This window comes from Etheostoma spectabile, chromosome 15 (assembly GCF_008692095.1).
Source record: "Etheostoma spectabile isolate EspeVRDwgs_2016 chromosome 15, UIUC_Espe_1.0, whole genome shotgun sequence".
Lineage (NCBI taxonomy): Eukaryota > Metazoa > Chordata > Actinopteri > Perciformes > Percidae > Etheostoma > Etheostoma spectabile.
In genome coordinates, this window is record NC_045747.1 from 23,533,446 (window position 1) to 23,552,608 (window position 19,163).

Consider the following 19,163-nt stretch of genomic DNA (forward strand, 5'->3'; position numbering starts at 1 on the left):
ATATATATCAGCAGATATCGTGATATGAGAGTAGATATTGCGATATAAGACTATATTGTGATATGAGGCTTTATATCGTGATGTAAGACTATATCGTGATAGGAGGCTAGGCACCATGATATGAGGCAATATGTCGTGATATGAGGCTATATATCAGCAGATATTGTGATATGAGGCTATATACCATGATATGAGAGTAGATATCGGGATATAAGACCATATTGTGATATGAGGCTAGACATCATAATATGAGGCTCTATACCATGATATGAGAGTAGATATCGTGATATGAGGCTATATACCATGATATGACAGTAAATATCGTGATATAAGACCATATTGTGATATGAGGCTAGACATCATGATATGAGGCTATATATCAGCAGATATCATGATATGAGGCTCTATACCATGATATGAGAGTAGATATCGTGATATGAGGCTATATATCATCTAAGATTTGGGATGTCACATGACCCGTGTTGTCTTTTCCTGGTTTTAAAGGCTGCATTACAGTAACGTGATGTCATTTCCTAACTCCCCCGACTGTTGTAACTGTTCTATTATTAGTCTTTACCCACTCAGTCATTATATCCACATTACTGATGATTATCTATAAAAACTAAACCCAACCATATCGTGATTTTTTTATATACTCTTCTTTTCGGGGGACGTGAGCTCTGTTCCTCGGCACACCATTTTTTTTAAAGTTGTTTTTATTTCAAATACTGTATTGTACTGTAATAAATGTCTATGAAAAATCGTTTTTCCACTTGTTGCTAAATTTGTTCTAGTGTCTTCTCTCTTCTGGGACAGGAAGCAGAATATCTTGGGGACAAAATCGAGACATCTGAGGACGTCTTCTTGGGCTTTTTGGGAAACACTGATCCACATTTTTCACAATTTTCTGACATTTTAGAGACCGAAACCACTAGTCTGTTCATCCAAAGAACTAATCAACTGAGTTATTGACTATGAAAATCATCGTTAATTACAGCGCTGTAAAGTGGAAAGACTTACAGCTCGAGTGTCCCTCCGCGTCCTCCGAGATGTCCTCCAAGATGTCCTCCGAGATGTCTCCGCCAGACGCTGTAAACACAGAGACAGAAAATACAACTGTTATCTGCCAAAACGTCTCCATAAGTCTCGAAGGAGGACAGAGGTTTGGTTTCACACACAGAAACATGAAATATGCTTGTTTCTCATCACTTCTGTGTTCCAGCCAAGGGCTTGAGATGTGTCAAAAACATCGGAAATCTTAAAATAAAAAAAAATGAATAAAATAAAAAAAATCTTCAAAAGGTGACAAAGGGGAAAAAAGCGACACATTTTGGAAAAATAAAATCAAAAAGGCAAAGAAAAAGGGGAAAAAGCCAACAAAAATATCAAAGTATTTGTCCGAAAAATATTCAAAAACAGAAATACAATCGGTGAAGGACCTCAGAAAACCACCTGAAAAACAGCGAAAACATCTAAAGGCGACAAAAAAAACAACAACTTCGAAATAAAATGAAAAAGGGGACAAAAATGTCGACAATTTGTCCCAAAAAAACGGGGGAAAAGCAACAAAAACATCAAAATAATGCTGGGGTGGGTGGGGGGGGGGAATCTCAAAATAAGAGACAGAAACTGTGATAGAAGCTTTAAAAACCTTGGAAAAACACCCCAAAAAAAGCAAAATCATTGAAAAATTGTCCGAAAAATACTCAAAAACAGAGACACAACCAGCGAAAGACCTCAGAAAAGAAATGACAAAATTGTCCAAATAAAAACACCCCAAAAAAAGTGAAAAGCGTCAAAAATGATGCTAAAAGTGACAACAACAAAAAAAAGTTGAGAAAAGCAACAAAGCACCCAAAATTATGGAAAAGGTGTCAAATATTTTGGAAAAAGTGACAAAAACCAGGTGTCCAACATGTATTGTGGACTGAAGTTGATATGTGGCCGGATCATAGTCTCCGAGGGGCCGGATGTGGCCCGCTGGCCTCAGGTTGAGACACATCCTCTACAAGGTTGAATTGCTGAGTTACGTTGGAGTCAGCAGAGGGCGGCAAAGACAATACCTTCGCCGTCCCCATGGCAACACCATGGCGTCCCCAAGGCGTCCTCATGGTGTCCCCATGGCGGCAAGAAGTCTCTTTTATATAGACCTTAGTGGTCCCCTAATACTGGACTGAAGTCTCTTTTATATAGACCTTAGTGTCCCCTAATACTGTATCTGAAGACTTTATATAGCCTTAGTGGTCCCTAATACTGTATCTGAAGTCTCTTTATATAACTTGGGCCTAAATGCCCAAAGTTTTTTTTATAGACCCTTTGTGGCCCCATACTGTATCGAAATCTCTTTATATAGCCTTTGGGGTCCCAAACGACGAGTCTCTTTTTTTAGACCTAGTGGGCCGAATTATGTATCTCCTTTTCATTCCTTTTCGTCTCCTTTTTGTCACCTGTTAGTCGCCTTTTTGTCGCCTTTTTATCATCTCCTTTCATCTCCTTTTTGTGTTGCCATTTTTCGTCACCTTGTAGTTGTGCCCTTATCATCTGTCTCCTGTTCTCTCCTTTTCATCGCCTTTTTTGTCTCCTTTTTGGTCAACCTTGAAGTCGCCTTAATTGTCGCTTTTTATCTCCTTTTCGATCTGTCTCTCCTTTCTTTGCCGTTTCGTCACCCCTTGTAGCCGTCTTTTGTTTGTCGCCTTAATCATCTCCTTTTTGCCTCCTTTTCATCGTCTGTCGTCACCAAACATACTTCTTCTTGAGACTATTTAAGCAGGCACCATGCTCCGTTCAGGCGCTTAGCCCCCCCCACGTGATTGTGAGGTTGGTTTAAAGAAAAATGGCCAACAGACCAGCAGGTTTTTCCCTCGCCCTCCCAGAATGGCTGTGTGGACTAGACGGACCTCCTCGGCCGCGCTGTGGAGGGGTCTGGCGATGTGGCTCTCGGTCCCTACCTGTCGCAGCGGCCCTCAGTGTCAGACGAACCACATCAAAAAACACCTGTGGGGTTTTACCGGCACGACGGTGTCCAGAATCCCAGATTCCAAACATCGGCGGGAATTGGTACGAGTCCGCTCAAGCGTCTCACTGGGACGGAAGCACATTCTGCTCATTACCGAACCGCCAAAAAAAACTGACCCGCATATACTGTATTTAGATCTATATACCATACCATACCATACAACTTTTATTTTTAACACTTTACAACAACCAAAGTTGACCAAAGTGCGTGTACGAAAAATAACAAACATATTCTAATTAATAACCTACAATTAAAAACACACACAGTATCAAATAAGTAACAAGTAAAAGAGGTCGCCTCTTACTATGTGTCCAAAGCCAAATAGAAAAAGATGGGTTTTAAGAAGGGTTTTACAACTGATAAAGAAGAGGCCTGTCTATATACCATGTATATATCCTGTATAATACTGTATATAGACCTGTTATATACAAGTATATATACGTATGTATATATACAGTATATATACAGTATTCTATATACGTATCTATATATATATATATATAAATCTATATCTAGGGTATATATATATAGATATGTATATCTCATAGATGCCCAAATCCATGATTCAGTTTCCAGAATTACGCTTGTCGAGAGGATACAGAGAGAGGGAGGGAAGACAGAGACAGACAGAGAGAGGGAGGGAGAGACAGAGACCGAACCAGAGGAGGACAGGGGCAGCCAGCAGAGAAGAGGAGACAAGAGAGAAGAGAGAGAGAGAACAACAAACGTGACAAGCACCCAAGTAGTCCTGTTACGCAACCACTGACCCACTACCAACATAAAAAACTTAGAGACTCATGAGGAGAGAGAGAGAAGAGAGATAGATCCGAGAGCAGAGTGATACTCAGATCGCTCCAGATAGCGCGATAGCGATAAGAACGCACTATCGCTCTATCGATCTACGCATCCATGTCTCCAATGTGTTTATAAAAGCTGAACTCTGACTCTGGTTCGGTTGTCTGGGTCTGCTGGCCTGATGTTGCAGAGCCAACCCACCGCCACCCCCATAATCCCCCCCCCCTTGTGTAATCGCCATCTTGGCTTTATGAAAGTTAATGTTTTGTGCATTTATTGTATCAGCTCCTATGATTAAAAAAAACCCTCTCAGTAAAACTAATATTACAATAAAATTATTACTATCAAGAGAGAGGCGAGAACGAGAGAGAGAGAGAGAGAGAGAGGAAAGAGAGAGATACATATACCGCGATGTGCCATTTCCTGGAACCTGTTTTGGTAACATGTTTTTTTTGTTCATATCCAATAAAGCAAATTGAAAATTGAAAAAAAAACATTGACAGAGAGGAGAGAAGAGAGACATGTGGGAGAGAGAAATATAGGGCATCCGCAAAGAGAAAGAGAGAGAGAGAGGAGACAACAAAAAACGTGACAGATCACCTCAAAGCGTCCTGTTACGCAACAATGCGACCCACTAACATGGCTTAGAGACTCAGGGATGGAGAGAGAGAGATAGAGAGAGAGAGAGAGAGAGGAGATAGAGAGATAGAGAGAAGAGTGAAGAGAGAGAGAGAGAGAGAGAGAGAGAAGGGAGACAAGAAATGGAGACAGAGATAGAGAGAGAGGAGAAAGAGTGATTGTGAGAGACAGGAGGAAGATCGACGGGAATAGAGAGAGAGAGAGAGAGAGAGAGAGAGAGAGAGAGAGAGCGAGAGAAGAGAGACGGGAAAGAGAGAGAGAGAGATAACGAGAGGGAGAGGGAGAGGGAGGAGGGAGCGGGAGAGAGAGAGAGAAGAGAGAGGGGAGACAGAAATAGAAGGAGGACGAGAGAGAGATAGATGGAGGAAAGAGTGATTGTGAGAGACATAGAGAGAGATATAGACTGGGACAAGTAGAGATAGAGAGGAGAGAGAGAGAGAGACGGAAGAGAGAGAGGAGAGGATATACGGGAATATGATAGAGAGAGATCAGAAAGATAGTGGAGAGGGTAGAGTTATTAGTAGAGATTAATTGGAGCCCACATTACCATGAGGAGCGCACGTGAAAACAAGCCGCACTGTGTCCCCTGTCTCGCGGCTGCTGTGCGCGCACCGACCGGAGAAAGCGGACTGTTGTTGGACCCGGATCTGTTCCGCGTGTGGATCTTGTTCCCTTTAGACAAATAGAGGGTAAGTTCCTAACTGCTACGTTATTTCATCATATCATCAGATGTCGGGTGTGACGCAAGGGGCTCTCTGTGAGCTCTAGTTTGGGCTTCGCTGCGAATTAGTCGTCGCCGCTTTTTACGCAGGAACGGGAGCGTTTGTTTTGGTGCTCGGCTGCGTTTTCTCAATGTCAAGGCGAGGCTGTGCCCCCCCCCGCCCCCCTCCGGAGAACATGTAAGGGTGTGTGTGTGTGTGTGTGTGTGTGTGTAGCCAGAGGTTTTTTTGGGATTCCTTCAGAAAAAGGTGCGGTGTTTTTTTTTGTGTGGAAACTCATGTGGCGAATGTGCACATTTGTCGGAGCGGTAATGAGGTCAACACATCCGCGCTGTAATGCGGATGCTTTGGGAATATGCGGATATTTCAATGAAGTTAAGTCTGTTTACAACAGATTCGTGTTGGGTTATTATGCAGACAACAGGGTGTGTGAGTGTGTGTGTGTGTGGGGGGGGGGGGGGATACCCATGCAGGCACTGTGGACACGCTTCTCTACGTCACGTGGAGCAGCTCTTCTTTGTAAAGGTTAACGCGGCTGTGCAGCTCTTAACCCTTTACTGGGCCTCGCTGTGTCTGAATGGAGGAGCGCAACCAATGGGCGGAGGTTTTGGTTCCGACATTGTAACAGGGGTCTGGGGGGGGGGGGCTCCCATTATCGTATAATTGTGTGTCTCAAACACTTTTATTTCAGGAGATTTTCAGTTACAATGGTGCAAAAGTCTTTATTTAGCCTATGTTAACGGAATTATTATGATATTGAATTAGGGGTCCAAGCCAGAGGGGCTGGGGGCCCCCAACGCAGATCCCAGTACCAGGAAAATCACGTCATCATTTCTCTTGCTCCTGTTGCGTTCTTTAACCCCCCCCCCACACACACACACACACACACACACACACACAGCACACACACACACACACAGCACAAGTAGACACAGTTCTTGTTTTCAACACGTATTTTTGTGCACCCTGAACAGTTATTTCTACCTCTATTTGGGTAGTGTGGGTCATCATCATCATCATCATCATCATCATCATCATCATCATCCCCCCCCCCGCCAATGAGTGCAACACAATCCAGAGCACACGACACATTCTGGATCCATTTTTTACTCTTTTCTTTGCCTCCAACCTTGGCTCAAAGAGCCAGAAATAGAAATCCGGGATGCAGAGCGGCGTTCTGCAGCTGCTGCCGGGTCAGAGGCGTGGATCCGAAACATCTGGATCAGATGTGGGCCAGACGTGTGCTCCTGTGTTCCTGAGCAGCGCAGCTACACTGAGGTGTACAGGATGTATTTAGAGAACACGGCGTGCATGTTTTTGGGGCGAATTTCAGACGGATTCGGCGCCTCGGATGACCGAGGATCCGATTAAATATGCACGAAGACAATTTGTCAGACAGAGCAACAAAGGAGGCATGCGGGGTCACGGTGTGTTGCTGTGTGAATGAGAGCGCTGTGTTTCTGCATATATTAAACCCGGCTGCAAAGATTCATCAAGTAGTTCCATCCATCGTCAGATATTCAGCCCGATTATTCATTTTTTTAATGTTAAAAATAGGCTTGTAAATACGAATATCTAGTGTCTTCTCTCCTCTGTGACAGCACGCTGAATGTCTTTGAGTTGTGGAAAAGCTAAGACATTTTTGGACGTCGTCTTGGGCTTTTTTGGTAGACCATGCATCTCATCCATTCATCCAGATAATAACTCACACATTAATGGACAATGAATGAACAAAACTGCAGTCCAGCTCAGATTTAAAATGTCAGAACTCGTAGGGACATAGGGGACAAAGACCACGTGGCCGGTGCTTAATGGGATGTTTGACATTTAGTTTCTGAAAAACTCAGCTTGATTTCCATCTTTCCACACCGGCTTTGTGGTTCCTGCAGCACGTGGCCGACCCTCTCCTCCAGCCATAGACTGTGTGTTTGTGTGTGTGTGTGTGTGTGTGTGTGTGTGTGTGTGTCTGTGTGTCTGTGCACACCCCCCCTCCCCCCAAAAAATATATTATAATTTCCTTCACATAAATAAATACATTTTCATCCTAAATTGTTGCAGAAAAAAATCACCTTGTCATTACGTTGACGCAGGTTGCACAATGAGTGAATGAAATAATACAAATGGATCAAGTACCTGGGGGGGCGGGGGGGGGGCAGGTTATGCAATCGGGCTGAAGCCCATGAAGTCGGTGTCTGCGGCTCTGTAGCCCCCCCCGCGTTGAAATTGCGGCGCTGCCAATTGGTCGACACACACACTGGGTCTCTGCCAGCTGAATGTAGGTCACATTAGTCCTGTGGGAGGTAGGGAGGGGAGGGTAGGGGGGGGGGTTGGAGGGGTGGGGGGGGGGAGAGGGGTGAGACCGACAGACTCAAAAGGCCAACCCAAAATAAATCCTCTGTCAGCCGTATCAAAGAAACGAGCCAGGTTCGCAGAAATAGAAGCTAAAAGCTCTGCGCAATGTCAGTTAATAACATAACACTTGTGCAAGTTAGGGGTGGGGGGGGATGGGGGGGGGCAACCCAAAATTGACGCAATTACTTCTGAGTTCAAGAACTCAAAAGTCTGAGGTTGTCAGAACTTAAATATTTGGAGTAAAGTTGACTTGTACTTTTTGATTACAGTTTGTTTAAAGTACTGAAACTTTAAATATGTTTCAGTTAAGTTCAGTTCAGGTCTTACAGGGAGGTGTGTTCAGGTGCATTCTGGGCGTGCTGGTCTTACAGGGAGGTGTGTTCAGGTGCATTTTGGGCGTGCTGGTGTTACAGGGAGGTGTGTTCAGGTGCATTCTGGGTGTGCTGGTCTTACAGGGAGGTGTGTTCAGGTGCATTTGGGGCGTGCTGGTGTTACAGGGAGGTGTGTTCAGGTGCATTCTGGGTGTGCTGGTCTTACAGGGAGGTGTGTTCAGGTGCATTTGGGGCGTGCTGGTCTTACAGGGAGGTGTGTTCAGGTGCATTCTGGGCGTGCTGGTCTGACAGGGAGGTGTGTTCAGGTGCATTCAGGGCGTGCTGGTCTTACAGGGAGGTGTGTTCAGGTGCATTCTGGGCGTGCTGGTCTTAGAGGGAGGTGTGTTCAGGTGCATTCTGGGTGTGCTGGTCTTACAGGGAGGTGTGTTCAGGTGCATTCTGGGTGTGCTGGTCTTACAGGGAGGTGTGTTCAGGTGCATTCTGGGCGTGCTGGTCTTACAGGGAGGTGTGTTCAGGTGCATTCTGGGCGTGCTGGTCTTACAGGGAGGTGTGTTCAGGTGCATTCTGGGCGTATTGCTATCTTGAGGCAACAGGACGTGATCAGGGACAGGGACGCACACTATGTTTGCCACACACACACACACACACACACACACACACACACACACACACACACACACACAACACACAGGGACACACTATGCTTGTTACACACACAGGGACGCATTATTAATGAGTTTAGATCTGATTTTTATCGATTAGATCTTAGATTTGATAGATTAGATTTGATATATATCGGCCGATATTCCGATATATCGGCCAAGATTTGATAGATTAGATTTGATATTTATCGGCCGATATTCCAATATATCGGCCAATATCGGAATATTGGCTTATGGAAATCCCCAAATATCGGTATCGGCCTTTAAATCCTTTACAGTCGCACATGTTGTTATTATTCAGGTCTTTACCAAATTAGAACAAATGGAGCCGAGCAGTAGCACGGAGACGTTTCCATCCTGTCGTACTTTGTGGTTCCTGGCACATGTAAGACAATAACGGGGGAGGGGGGGAGGCAGGGGGGGGAGGGGGGGGGGGGGGGGGGGGGGGGGGGGGGGGGCTGTGGCTGGAGGCAGCCTTACTAGGCCAAGGGAGCGCATGTGACTGCTGTCCACATGGCCCGAGCCGGTCTGCTTTCTTTTTTTCCTCCCTGTTTATTTTTTTGAGAAGGTGAAATGGGTTGTGGAACAGTGATCTACTTCGGAGAGGACTCCGCCTCGCCGGCATGCTGCCTGATTTCATAATACCCCCCCCCTCTCCCCTTCCTCCCCTCCTCCTCCTCCTCCTTTTCTTTTTCTTGGGAAGATAAAGTCAACTCGCAGACTGGAATCCAAGCAGACCCCACCCATGATCCCCCGAAATCCTGCACCGCGTGCCATGCATTGCTTTCTTCCCAGAGGGGGATACCACACCCCACACACACACACACAGACAGACACAGACACACACAGACACACACACACACACAACACACACAGACACACACAGACACACACACACAGACACACAGACACACACACACACAGACACACACACACACACACACACAAACACACACCTAGACACACACAGACACACACACACAGACAGACACAGACACACACACACACACACACACAGACACACACCACACACAGACAGACACAGACAAAACACACACACACACACACACAAGACACAGACACAGACACACACACACAGACACAGGGCACAGACACAGACACACACACACACACACACCACAACAGACAGACACACACACACAGACAGACACAGACACACACACACAGACACAGACACACAGACACAGACACAGACACAGACACAGACACATACATACACCACACACAGACACACACACGCAACAGACACACCACACACCACACACCCCACACACTCCCTGTGGGTGCCGCCCTGCTCCGGTTTTCCTGAACCAGAAAACACGTGCAGGGGTTTTTGAACTCACTCAACAGTTGTTGTTTTTTCCCAGACTCCTCTGCTGCATGCAGGCTCTGGCGGTGCGGGGGGGGGGGGGGGGGGGGGCTCTGCGGCCGTGTGAACGGGTGCAGCTTTGGATCCTTTTACCGTGCTATCATTCCACGAGTGCCTCCGAGCGGGTGATGACGCGTGGAGGATGTATCATGAATTGAAAAGAGGAATCTAGGTCAAGAGGAAGTGTTGCCAGCCACTGAAAGGGATTCTGCTCACTGCAGTTACACTTACAGTATTTTGTAAATTTGAGCTGGAAAAGTGACGTTTAATGTGTGCAAATTAAGAGAGCTTACGCGGTTTAACCCAGGAGAGCACATGTGGATTAAGACCCATTTACTGCAGCTGGTAAAACTGGACGGGATCCATCTGAACACGAATCCATCTGGGAGGGGAGACTGGAGTATTTCAGTCTATGGCTGCAGACACAAGATGATTGTCATTGTTAATTATGATAATAATCGATTAGTTGTTTGGTCTGGGGCAGGGGTCCTCAAACGCATCACTCAGACGGCTGCATCTCAACTTTTTTTTAACCCTTGTGTTGTCCTCATGGGTCAAATTTGACACGTTTTTTGAGGTTTTTATATCAGAAATATAGGTTTCTTTCAACCAAATGTCCCCAAAAATAACATGCAACACTAAAATAAATATAGATGATCACTACTTTCATGGCCTACCAGGGTCAAAATCTGTGATAATACATAAACATATGTTCCTTTGAGCTTAAGTATTTATTAATACTAGAATATTGACTAATGTTACCCAAAGATTTGGCATCATTTCATGTAAATTAGGTGCAGTGACCATATAACAGTATTAGGGACCACTAAGGTCTATATAAAAGAGACTTCAGATACAGTATTAGGGACCACTAAGGTCTATATAAAAGAGACTTCAGATACAGTATTAGGGACCACTAGGTCTATATAAAAGAGACTTCAGATACAGTATTAGGGGACCACTAAGGTCTATATAAAAGAGACTTCAGATACAGTATTAGGGGACCACTAAGGTCTATAAAAGAGACTTCAGATACAGTATTAGGGGACCCACTAAGGTCTATATAAAAGAGACTTCAGATACAGTATTAGGGGACCACTAAGGTCTATATAAAAGAGACTTCAGATACAGTATCAGGGACCACTAAGGTCTATATAAAAGAGACTTCAGATACAGTATTAGGGGACCACTAAGGTCTATATAAAAGAGGATTCAGATACAGCATTAGGGACCACTAAGGTCTATATAAAAGAGACTTCAGATACAGTATTAGGGGACCACTAAGGTCTATATAAAAGAGACTTCAGATACAGTATTAGGGACCACTAAGGTCTATATAAAAGAGACTTCAGAACAGTATTAGGGGACCACTAAGGTCTATATAAAAGAGACTTCAGATACAGTATTAGGGGACCACTAAGGTCTATATAAAAGAGACTCAGATACAGTATTAGGGACCACTAAGGTCTATATAAAAGAGACTTCAGATACAGTATTAGGGGACCACTAAGGTCTATATAAAAGAGACTTCAGATACAGCATTAGGGACCATAAGGTCTATATAAAAGAGACTTCAGATACAGTATTAGGGGACCCACTAAGGTCTATATAAAAGAGACTTCAGATACAGTATTAGGGGACCACTAAGGTCTATATAAAAGAGACTTCAGATACAGTATTAGGGGACCACTAAGGTCTATATAAAAGAGACTTCAGATACAGTATTAGGGGACCACTAAGTCTATATAAAAGAGACTTCAGGGGGTTCAGCAGTGTCACAGAGTGAATAAACTAGAAATTATTCCCATTTGGGATGCTGCAATCAATTTTTCTCATAAAAAAAGACTCAAAAAACAAATAAAATTGATCAAAGTAGTCATAGTCGAATGGTTGACAACTCATAGGTGTAACGGGGGGGGGCAATAATCTAAACTAGCCAGTACAACCCCCCCCCCCCCCCAAAAAAAATAAATAAAAATAAAGATAAATAAAGACATCTGTACAATAATCTGATGCAGAAGTATTCACCAGAATGCAGAAAATGAAGAATTTAGCTCAAAAGTGGAGATCTCTTGCCCCAAAACTACAACCCTAACACCCCCCCCCCACCCCACAACCCTAATACCCCCCACCCCATGTTGGACCCAAAGTTACACCCTTGCATTAACTGATCGAGTCATCGTTGCAGCTCTATCATGAAGCTGCCTACGTGACTTGGCAGCAATGATTCCTGCTCCATGTTTGTGTCGTTCTGGCTCTAAACGTCTCTGTGAAAGATGTCGTAACGTCGTAATTGTGTTGACAACGAGGGCGAGGGAAGTGGATTACACGCTGGGCTGTGAAGGAGAGACACGCCTCAGGAGTCACGCTCATTCCCATGGAGACAGAGACAGAACCACAATCTCCTCTGGGACGCTGAACTCGACATCTCTGAGTTAGGGACACAACAAAAGACAAATTTGAGGCTTTTTGGGAAACACTGATCCACGTTTTTCACTATTTTCTGACATTTTAGAGACCGAACATCTATGTAACATTAAGAGAGAAAAACAAGAGCAGGGAAAAAAAAGACAGAAATCACAGATTGCAGCTTGTTAAATGTGAATATTTTGGCCCCCGGATAGCTCAGTTTGTAGAGCGTCCTTGGTGGACAGACATAGCAACACCATCACTAACAGGGACGTTGTAGAGCGTCCTCTGGTGGACAGACTATGCAACACCATCACTAACAGGGACGTTGTAGAGCGTCCTCTGGTGGACCAGACTATGCAACCACCATCACTAACAGGGACGTTGTAGAGCGTCCTCTGGTGGACAGACTATGCAACGCCATCACTAACAGGGACGTTGTAGAGCGTCTCTGGTGGACAGACTATGCAACGCCATCACTACGGAGTTGTAGAGCGCCTGGTGGAAGACTATGCAACGCATCACTAACGTTGACCGTCGTTTTATTTATTTTTTCAAATATTCATTCATCAGAATCATTTGTTTGTCATTATGAATGATTGAATCAAATGACTGATGACTGAATTTACTTATTTTTTTAATCGGCCATTATTAATGCCGATACCGATAGTTCGGGGAAATGCCTAATATCGGCCGATATTATCGACTCGCCGATATATATCGGCTCCATCCATCCAGCCAACTGCTGGTGAAATATGCTCGTGGCTGTAGATAGACCTGAGGACGTCATCTTGGGCTCTGGGAAACCATTTTCTGACATTTCACACACCAAACCAGTCCTCCATTCATTCAGAAAATAACGAAAATAACCGCGGCTGCAGCCCAACGCCAGATCTCCTCCACGTTCTGGCTCGCCCTGAGTGCAGAGGAGAGAGAGAGGGAGTCGAACCGCTCGGTGACGTCAGTCCGTCCTCCTTTTGTTACCGAGCGCCGGTTCCTCACAGTTTGCCTCTGGACCGCGTGGAGGATAGGGGGAGAGAAGGGCGGATGTGATTGGCTGCCCCTTTTTTTCTGTTTTGCCCTCCTTTTTGTTGTTGCTATGGGCGACAAATTCCTTCCACCAACAGTGTCGCAATCGCCTCTGGTCCCCCCCCCCCTTCTCCCCTCCTCCCCTCCCTCCCTCCCCCAGCTGCAGAATAATCTCCATCTCCATCTCCATCCCTGTCTTTGTTTCAACTCTCCACTCTCCCAACTCTCCCTCATTGATTTCTTTCCTTTGTCTCCGCTCCACTCGCTCTCACCTACGTCTATATTTAGACCGTGCTCCGAATTCCTCGGCGCCTCTTTGTTCCTTTTTTTTTGGGTTTTCCCGTTTCCCGCTGGTCTCTCGGCGCTGCACCTCTCGGCGCTGCACCTCTCCTCACAGCTGCACGGCTGACCTATATCCTCCACTTGTGTGTACAGAGTGGAGTCGCTCCCCAGTTATTGGGTCAGTGGGACACGCTTTAAAAAATAAAAATCATTCTTCTTGTTCTTCGCCTCTGTCGTGTCAAACAGCCGCATGTCAAATGTCAAAAAGCTCACTATGCTAAACCTAAACTGGGAAGTCAAGCAGAGGGGGAAAAAATCCAGACACCTTCCACCAGGGATGTCACGATGCCTCACGACGGTTAAAAATGGACATTAATGTGTGAAGATTAGAGATAGAGAAATGAATTGTGATGCAGTTTTTGCAACGTCCTAGGGAACGTAATATACTTTAGATTTCACTTCAGACGTCACTATGGCTTCTTAGCTTATTTGAAGATATACACTGAACAATATTATTGTTATTATTATTATTATTATTAACGCAACACTTTCATCACCGTTTTTTTCGCCCCCATTTCTCATGAGCTGAACTCAAAGATCTGAGATTTTTTCTACGTATGCGAAAGGCTTTTTTCTCTCAAATATTATATTATTATATCACAAATCGGTTTAAATCTGTGTTAGTGAGCACTTCTCCTTTGCCGAGATAATCCATCCACCTCACAGGTGTAGCATATCAAGATTAGGTTGTTATAGATGAGATAATTGCACAGGTGTGGCATGTAAAGATGCTGATTAGACAGCATGATTATTGCACAGGGGTGGCTTAGGCTGGCCACACTAAAAGGCCACTCTAAAATGTGCAGTTGTACTTTACGGATATGAGAAATAAGCCTTTTGTCTACGTAGAAAAAGTCTTACATCTTTGAGCTCAGCTCCTGAAAAATGGGGGCAAAAAAATAACCCTTAATTCACCCATTTACATGTGAAAACATGCTGGCTCTATACATGCTAAAAGTAGTGATTATTTACATGGAGTCTGGTGGAGATATACTGGCTCTATACACGCTAAAAGTAGTGATTATTTACATGGAGTCTGGTGGAGATATGCTGCTCTATACATGCTAAAAGTAGTGATTATTTACATGGAGTCTGGTGGAGATATGCTGCTCTAAACACGCTAAAAGTAGTGATTATTTACATGGAGTCTGGTGGAGATATGCTGCTCTATATACGCTAAAAGTAGTGATTATTTGCATGGAGTCTGGTGGAGATATGCTGCTCTATACACGCTAAAAGTAGTGATTATTTACATGGAGTCTGGTGGAGATATGCTGCTCTATACACGCTAAAAGTAGTGATTTACACGGAGTCTTGCTTAATACTGGACCAACTTCCAAGACGATTTTTCCTATTAGTGACTTAGACAAAAAAATGAGAAAATGAGGTCCAGGTTAAGTAGTAAGTTACCCTTTTTGTGCTCTCAGCATGTGCCAGACTGATGCAATATCTGCGGCGTTACATTATTAATTTGTGCACTTCCCTCAGTTGCCATGAATGCCATTTTGAATTACCAGTCTCTTACATTTGATTTCAACTGCATGTTTAAAACATAACTACCAGGCGAAAAGATGAAACAGGACCACCGGCAATGAAATCAATGCCCTCATTACATCACAAAAGACAACATGCCAGGATGAGGGTGAAGGGTCACAGGCTGCAGACAGAGCAGATCAATAACGGGTAAATAGGTCAGACGCCGAGGACTAGCGACTATTCATTAGTCGCCAGGGGCGATACTGTCACTTAAAGCCAGACATGTCAAAACAGAAAAGGAAAGCTGTTTGGATGTAGAAATGTGTCTCTGGTCACTATGCATGCTTAAATCACAACATTAGAGGAGAAATGACAAAATAGGCCTTATAATAAATGTGTTTGAGTCTGCTATGAGAATGCACAGCAGTCCACATGGACTAACATGTGTTTCTGTTTTTATCTTTGCAGCATTTCATCGAAGAGAGGCAGACAGACGGAGCGAGAGCGAAGCTCCCCAAGAGACCGACACGCTGAGGTAGACGGGCCGACCTACATCCTGCAGTTTGCAGTATCTAGGACACTTCTCCGCCAGCTAAGCGTCACCATCCAACAGCAGAAAAGCAAGAGAAAAAACAGAAATCTGGGCTTTTAAAAAAAAAAGAAAAAAAGACTGATCCACTAACGGTCTGGACACCAAAAAAAAAGTGGATAAATGAGGGTTTCTAATGCTGAGCTCCAGCAGTTCTTTATCTTTCTGGCTTATTTGGACACTTGAGGACTTTTCTGTCGTAGTGACACTGAACCTGCAATAACCAGACACAGAACTTTGCGAGAAAGCCTTCAAAGTTGTTTTTGTCACCACCCCCCCTCCCCCCTCTCGTTTGACCTTTGACCTGGTTCTTCCCCACCCTAAAAAACCAAACTGGCTGCCACTAGACAAATATGGAAAATCTGACGTCAGCTCTCAAGACATTAAACAAAAAATCAGGGGATAACCCCAACTGCGTTGAGACCTTCAGCAGTTATGAAGAGTCTCTTCCTTCTGCCGAAGGGAGTCCGGCTCGCATGGGACGCCTCGCCAAGGCCAAACCCAGTATGAGCTGCAGGCGAAAGCGCGAGTTCATTTCGGATGAAAAGAAGGATGCCTGCTATTGGGAAAAACGCCGCAAAAACAACGAGGCCGCCAAGCGCTCCCGGGAGAAGCGACGTCTCAATGACATGGTCTTGGAGAACCGTGTCATTGCACTGAACGACGAGAACGTGAGGCTGAAGACGGAGCTGCTGCAGCTGAAGCTGCGTTTCGGCCTCATCAACACCGCCTCCTATATCGAAAAGAGCCAGCAGATCGGTGGAGGCAACACGGGAAACGGAGGCTCGTCCTCATCCCCTTCTTCTTCTACACAGTACTACTCCAGCGGTTACTCTAGCGGCTCTCAGGTGATGATGAACTCTGATTCCTCAGAAACCGAGCAGTCTGGACGCAGCGAGGGCCACAGGCAGCTGGTCAAATACTCCCCGCATGGCTCCCTTTCTGACATGTCCGACGGCTCCTCCAGGGACAGCCCTGAGCCGGTTCCTTTCAAGATCAAGCAGGAGGGTGACAGGTTAGAGATGGACATTGCAAACGGCACCACCACGCAGATCATGTTCAACATCCACCGTGGTCTGGCGTCTGTGCCAACTCACCACCAGATCCAGCAGCATTCTCAGGAGATGGAGCCAGCGTATCAAAGCCAACAGCAGCCCAATCAACAGCTCCATCAGGATCCTGTTAGCGCTATCAACACCGTCAGCCAGCCGGCCCCTCACCCACCCGCTGCCCAGAGGAGCGTCATTCTGTACGGCTCCAGCAGTGCCTCCTATCCCGTGGACGCCCTGACGAGGCACCAGGAAATGGATCTGCAGGCGGCCCAGAAGCGGAGCAGCGGCAACAGCCAGACGTGCTTCACCCACCTGCCGCAGTCTCTTACAGAGGGCGCCACAGAGACACTGGCTGAGGTGACGAAGCAGCTGGAGAGGAAGACATTAGACTCGCCTCCGTATGAGCTCTCAGAAAGCTGCGATGAGGCGGGAGAGAGACAGGTGTACCGAGGTTGCCAACTTGCCCAGCAGCAGGGGAGCGATTCATCTGCAGAGTTCCTCCACAAACAAGACGACGGGGTCAATTACTCGCACCTGTACCAGCATCTGCAGCAGCCTCATCATTCATACCTCAGTGCCCAAGACGAGGAGCCACCTTTGCTTACCTACGAGGGGCAGCACGGGAGCGAGACTTACTACCGAGGCTCCTCGAGCAAGGACACATCCTCCATTGACGGGGATCCCCGGAGCTCTGACAAAGAGGCCTCCACGGATGATGACGAGTCCCCCTCATCATCTTGCTCAGATATGGGCAGCTACCACAACCAACATCATGCCAGCTTACACCACCCTGCCTCGCTTCTTCCTTCCTCCCAGGGATGCTCACAGGCCCAGGGCCGGGATCCCCAGGGGGAGGTGAAGGGCACAGCGTTGCCCCACAAACTCAGACTCAAACACCGGGCCATGAGCAGCAGCAGCAACTGCTCGGGCCAGGAATCCCCCACAAGCCCTCCCTCTGCCACGCCGCCCCCCCTGCCCCAGCACCCTTACTTGTCGCTCATACCGCAGCCACGAGAAAGCCAGAGCGGAGGCTGTGAACAGACGGCCTCATCATGGGAGGAGGGCAGGAAGGAGAGTGGGAAAAAGGAGACAGGTGGACGACGAAGCAAGAGGCGAGATTAGGTGACCAGTACTTGCCCAGTTCAGACCAAAGATTCAAAGACGAGACAAGGTGAAACTTGCAAATTCTTGCAATTTAGCCGGGCTGCAACTTTCTGAAACTTGCCAGTTTACACCAGTGAGAAGACACAAGCGGTGTATCATCTGCATATAGCAACAATTCTCTGTAGATCCATTATAATTTTTGACTTTCAGTTTTTTTTTGTTGCTGAATATAATTTGTAGCATCTTCAAATATAATTGAGAGTGAGAGTGAGATGAGTGAGATTTCTAGTCTCTAGAGATTTGAATCTTTGGTCTGAACTGGGCTTTAGACCTCGTCACAACAAAAGACATACAGTAATTTCTCCTTTGACAACTACCCTGCCATCATGCCTTTGCCCCAGGATCAAATCCTCTCCTCGAGCCCACTGGACCGGAAGCTGGGCTTTTCTAACCCCCCCTACCAAATCCCGAATGTCACCAAAAAAGGCTGGACATCTTGTAGGGCTGTATCATATTTGTATATACTGTACAGATTTGTCATTTCTTACAACCTCTCCATACTTACAGAAGCACTTTTGTTTATGTGATGAGAGGAGGAATGGAACTAGAGTACCTGCTTTTCTACTTTTGTCAACAAAGCGACATTTAGATCACACGAATGTAGGAAAAGTGAAAGTTTTGAGCTTTATCAGTACTATAAAATTGGTACATATCTGACTGTAGACGAACATACACATGTATGGCTATCTGCCTTAATTAAAATCAAATGCAAACGTACTCTGGGGACCTTCCCTCGACCAAAGAAGCAACAACACTACAAATATCAAGTTCCATACCTCTTCCCAGACCCTACCTCTACCAACTCATCCTCTTCCCAACCATCTCCACCGATTCACAAAAGATTGCCATCGCCTTTATTTTTTAAGCACTTGGTTTGTATAGTACTGTGATATATGAATATATGTATCTATTATAAATATATATTTTGCAAAGAAATTTGAATACAAATTCAACGTAAATGTGACAAACCTACAACGGTAAAAGAGGGTTTTTTGAAAAAGTTACCATCCTATTACGAATCATAATTACTGTACAACCAATGCCGTCTCACTCCCAACGCATCAAAGAAGACAACGCTCGGTCCTTCGGTGTTAGATACTGACGCAAAAAGTCTCAGTCAGACGCACAGGGCTTTCAATTCCAATGTGATCCAATCTGCAGCGCTATTTGACCCTCTGGGTACCCCTTTCGTGGTAA

At 45.4% G+C, this 19,163-nt stretch overlaps 1 protein-coding gene across 2 annotated transcripts; it reads left to right on the forward strand.

Annotated features, from left to right (window-relative positions):
* The first annotated feature begins 1,773 nt into the window (after positions 1 to 1,773).
* On the forward strand, positions 1,774 to 18,920 carry nfil3-2 (nuclear factor, interleukin 3 regulated, member 2). 2 transcript variants are annotated; one of them, XM_032536721.1, is made up of 3 exons: positions 1,774 to 1,785; positions 6,806 to 6,811; positions 16,080 to 18,920. In XM_032536721.1, the coding sequence occupies exon 3, from the start codon at positions 16,104 to 16,106 to the stop codon at positions 17,922 to 17,924; it is 1,821 nt and encodes a 606-aa protein (XP_032392612.1). In that variant the 5' UTR covers positions 1,774 to 1,785; positions 6,806 to 6,811; positions 16,080 to 16,103; the 3' UTR covers positions 17,925 to 18,920. The 2 variants fall into 2 exon arrangements, with proteins under 2 accessions (XP_032392612.1, XP_032392611.1); XM_032536720.1 differs by lacking the exons at positions 1,774 to 1,785; positions 6,806 to 6,811 and adding an exon at positions 4,859 to 5,139 and having other exon boundaries at positions 15,630 to 18,920.
* The last annotated feature ends 243 nt before the right edge of the window (positions 18,921 to 19,163 follow it).

Coding starts and splice junctions, on each gene's coding strand:
- nfil3-2 (XM_032536721.1), top strand. CDS start 16,104: ATGGAAAATCTGACGTCAGCTCTCAAGACATTAAACAAAAAATCAGGG.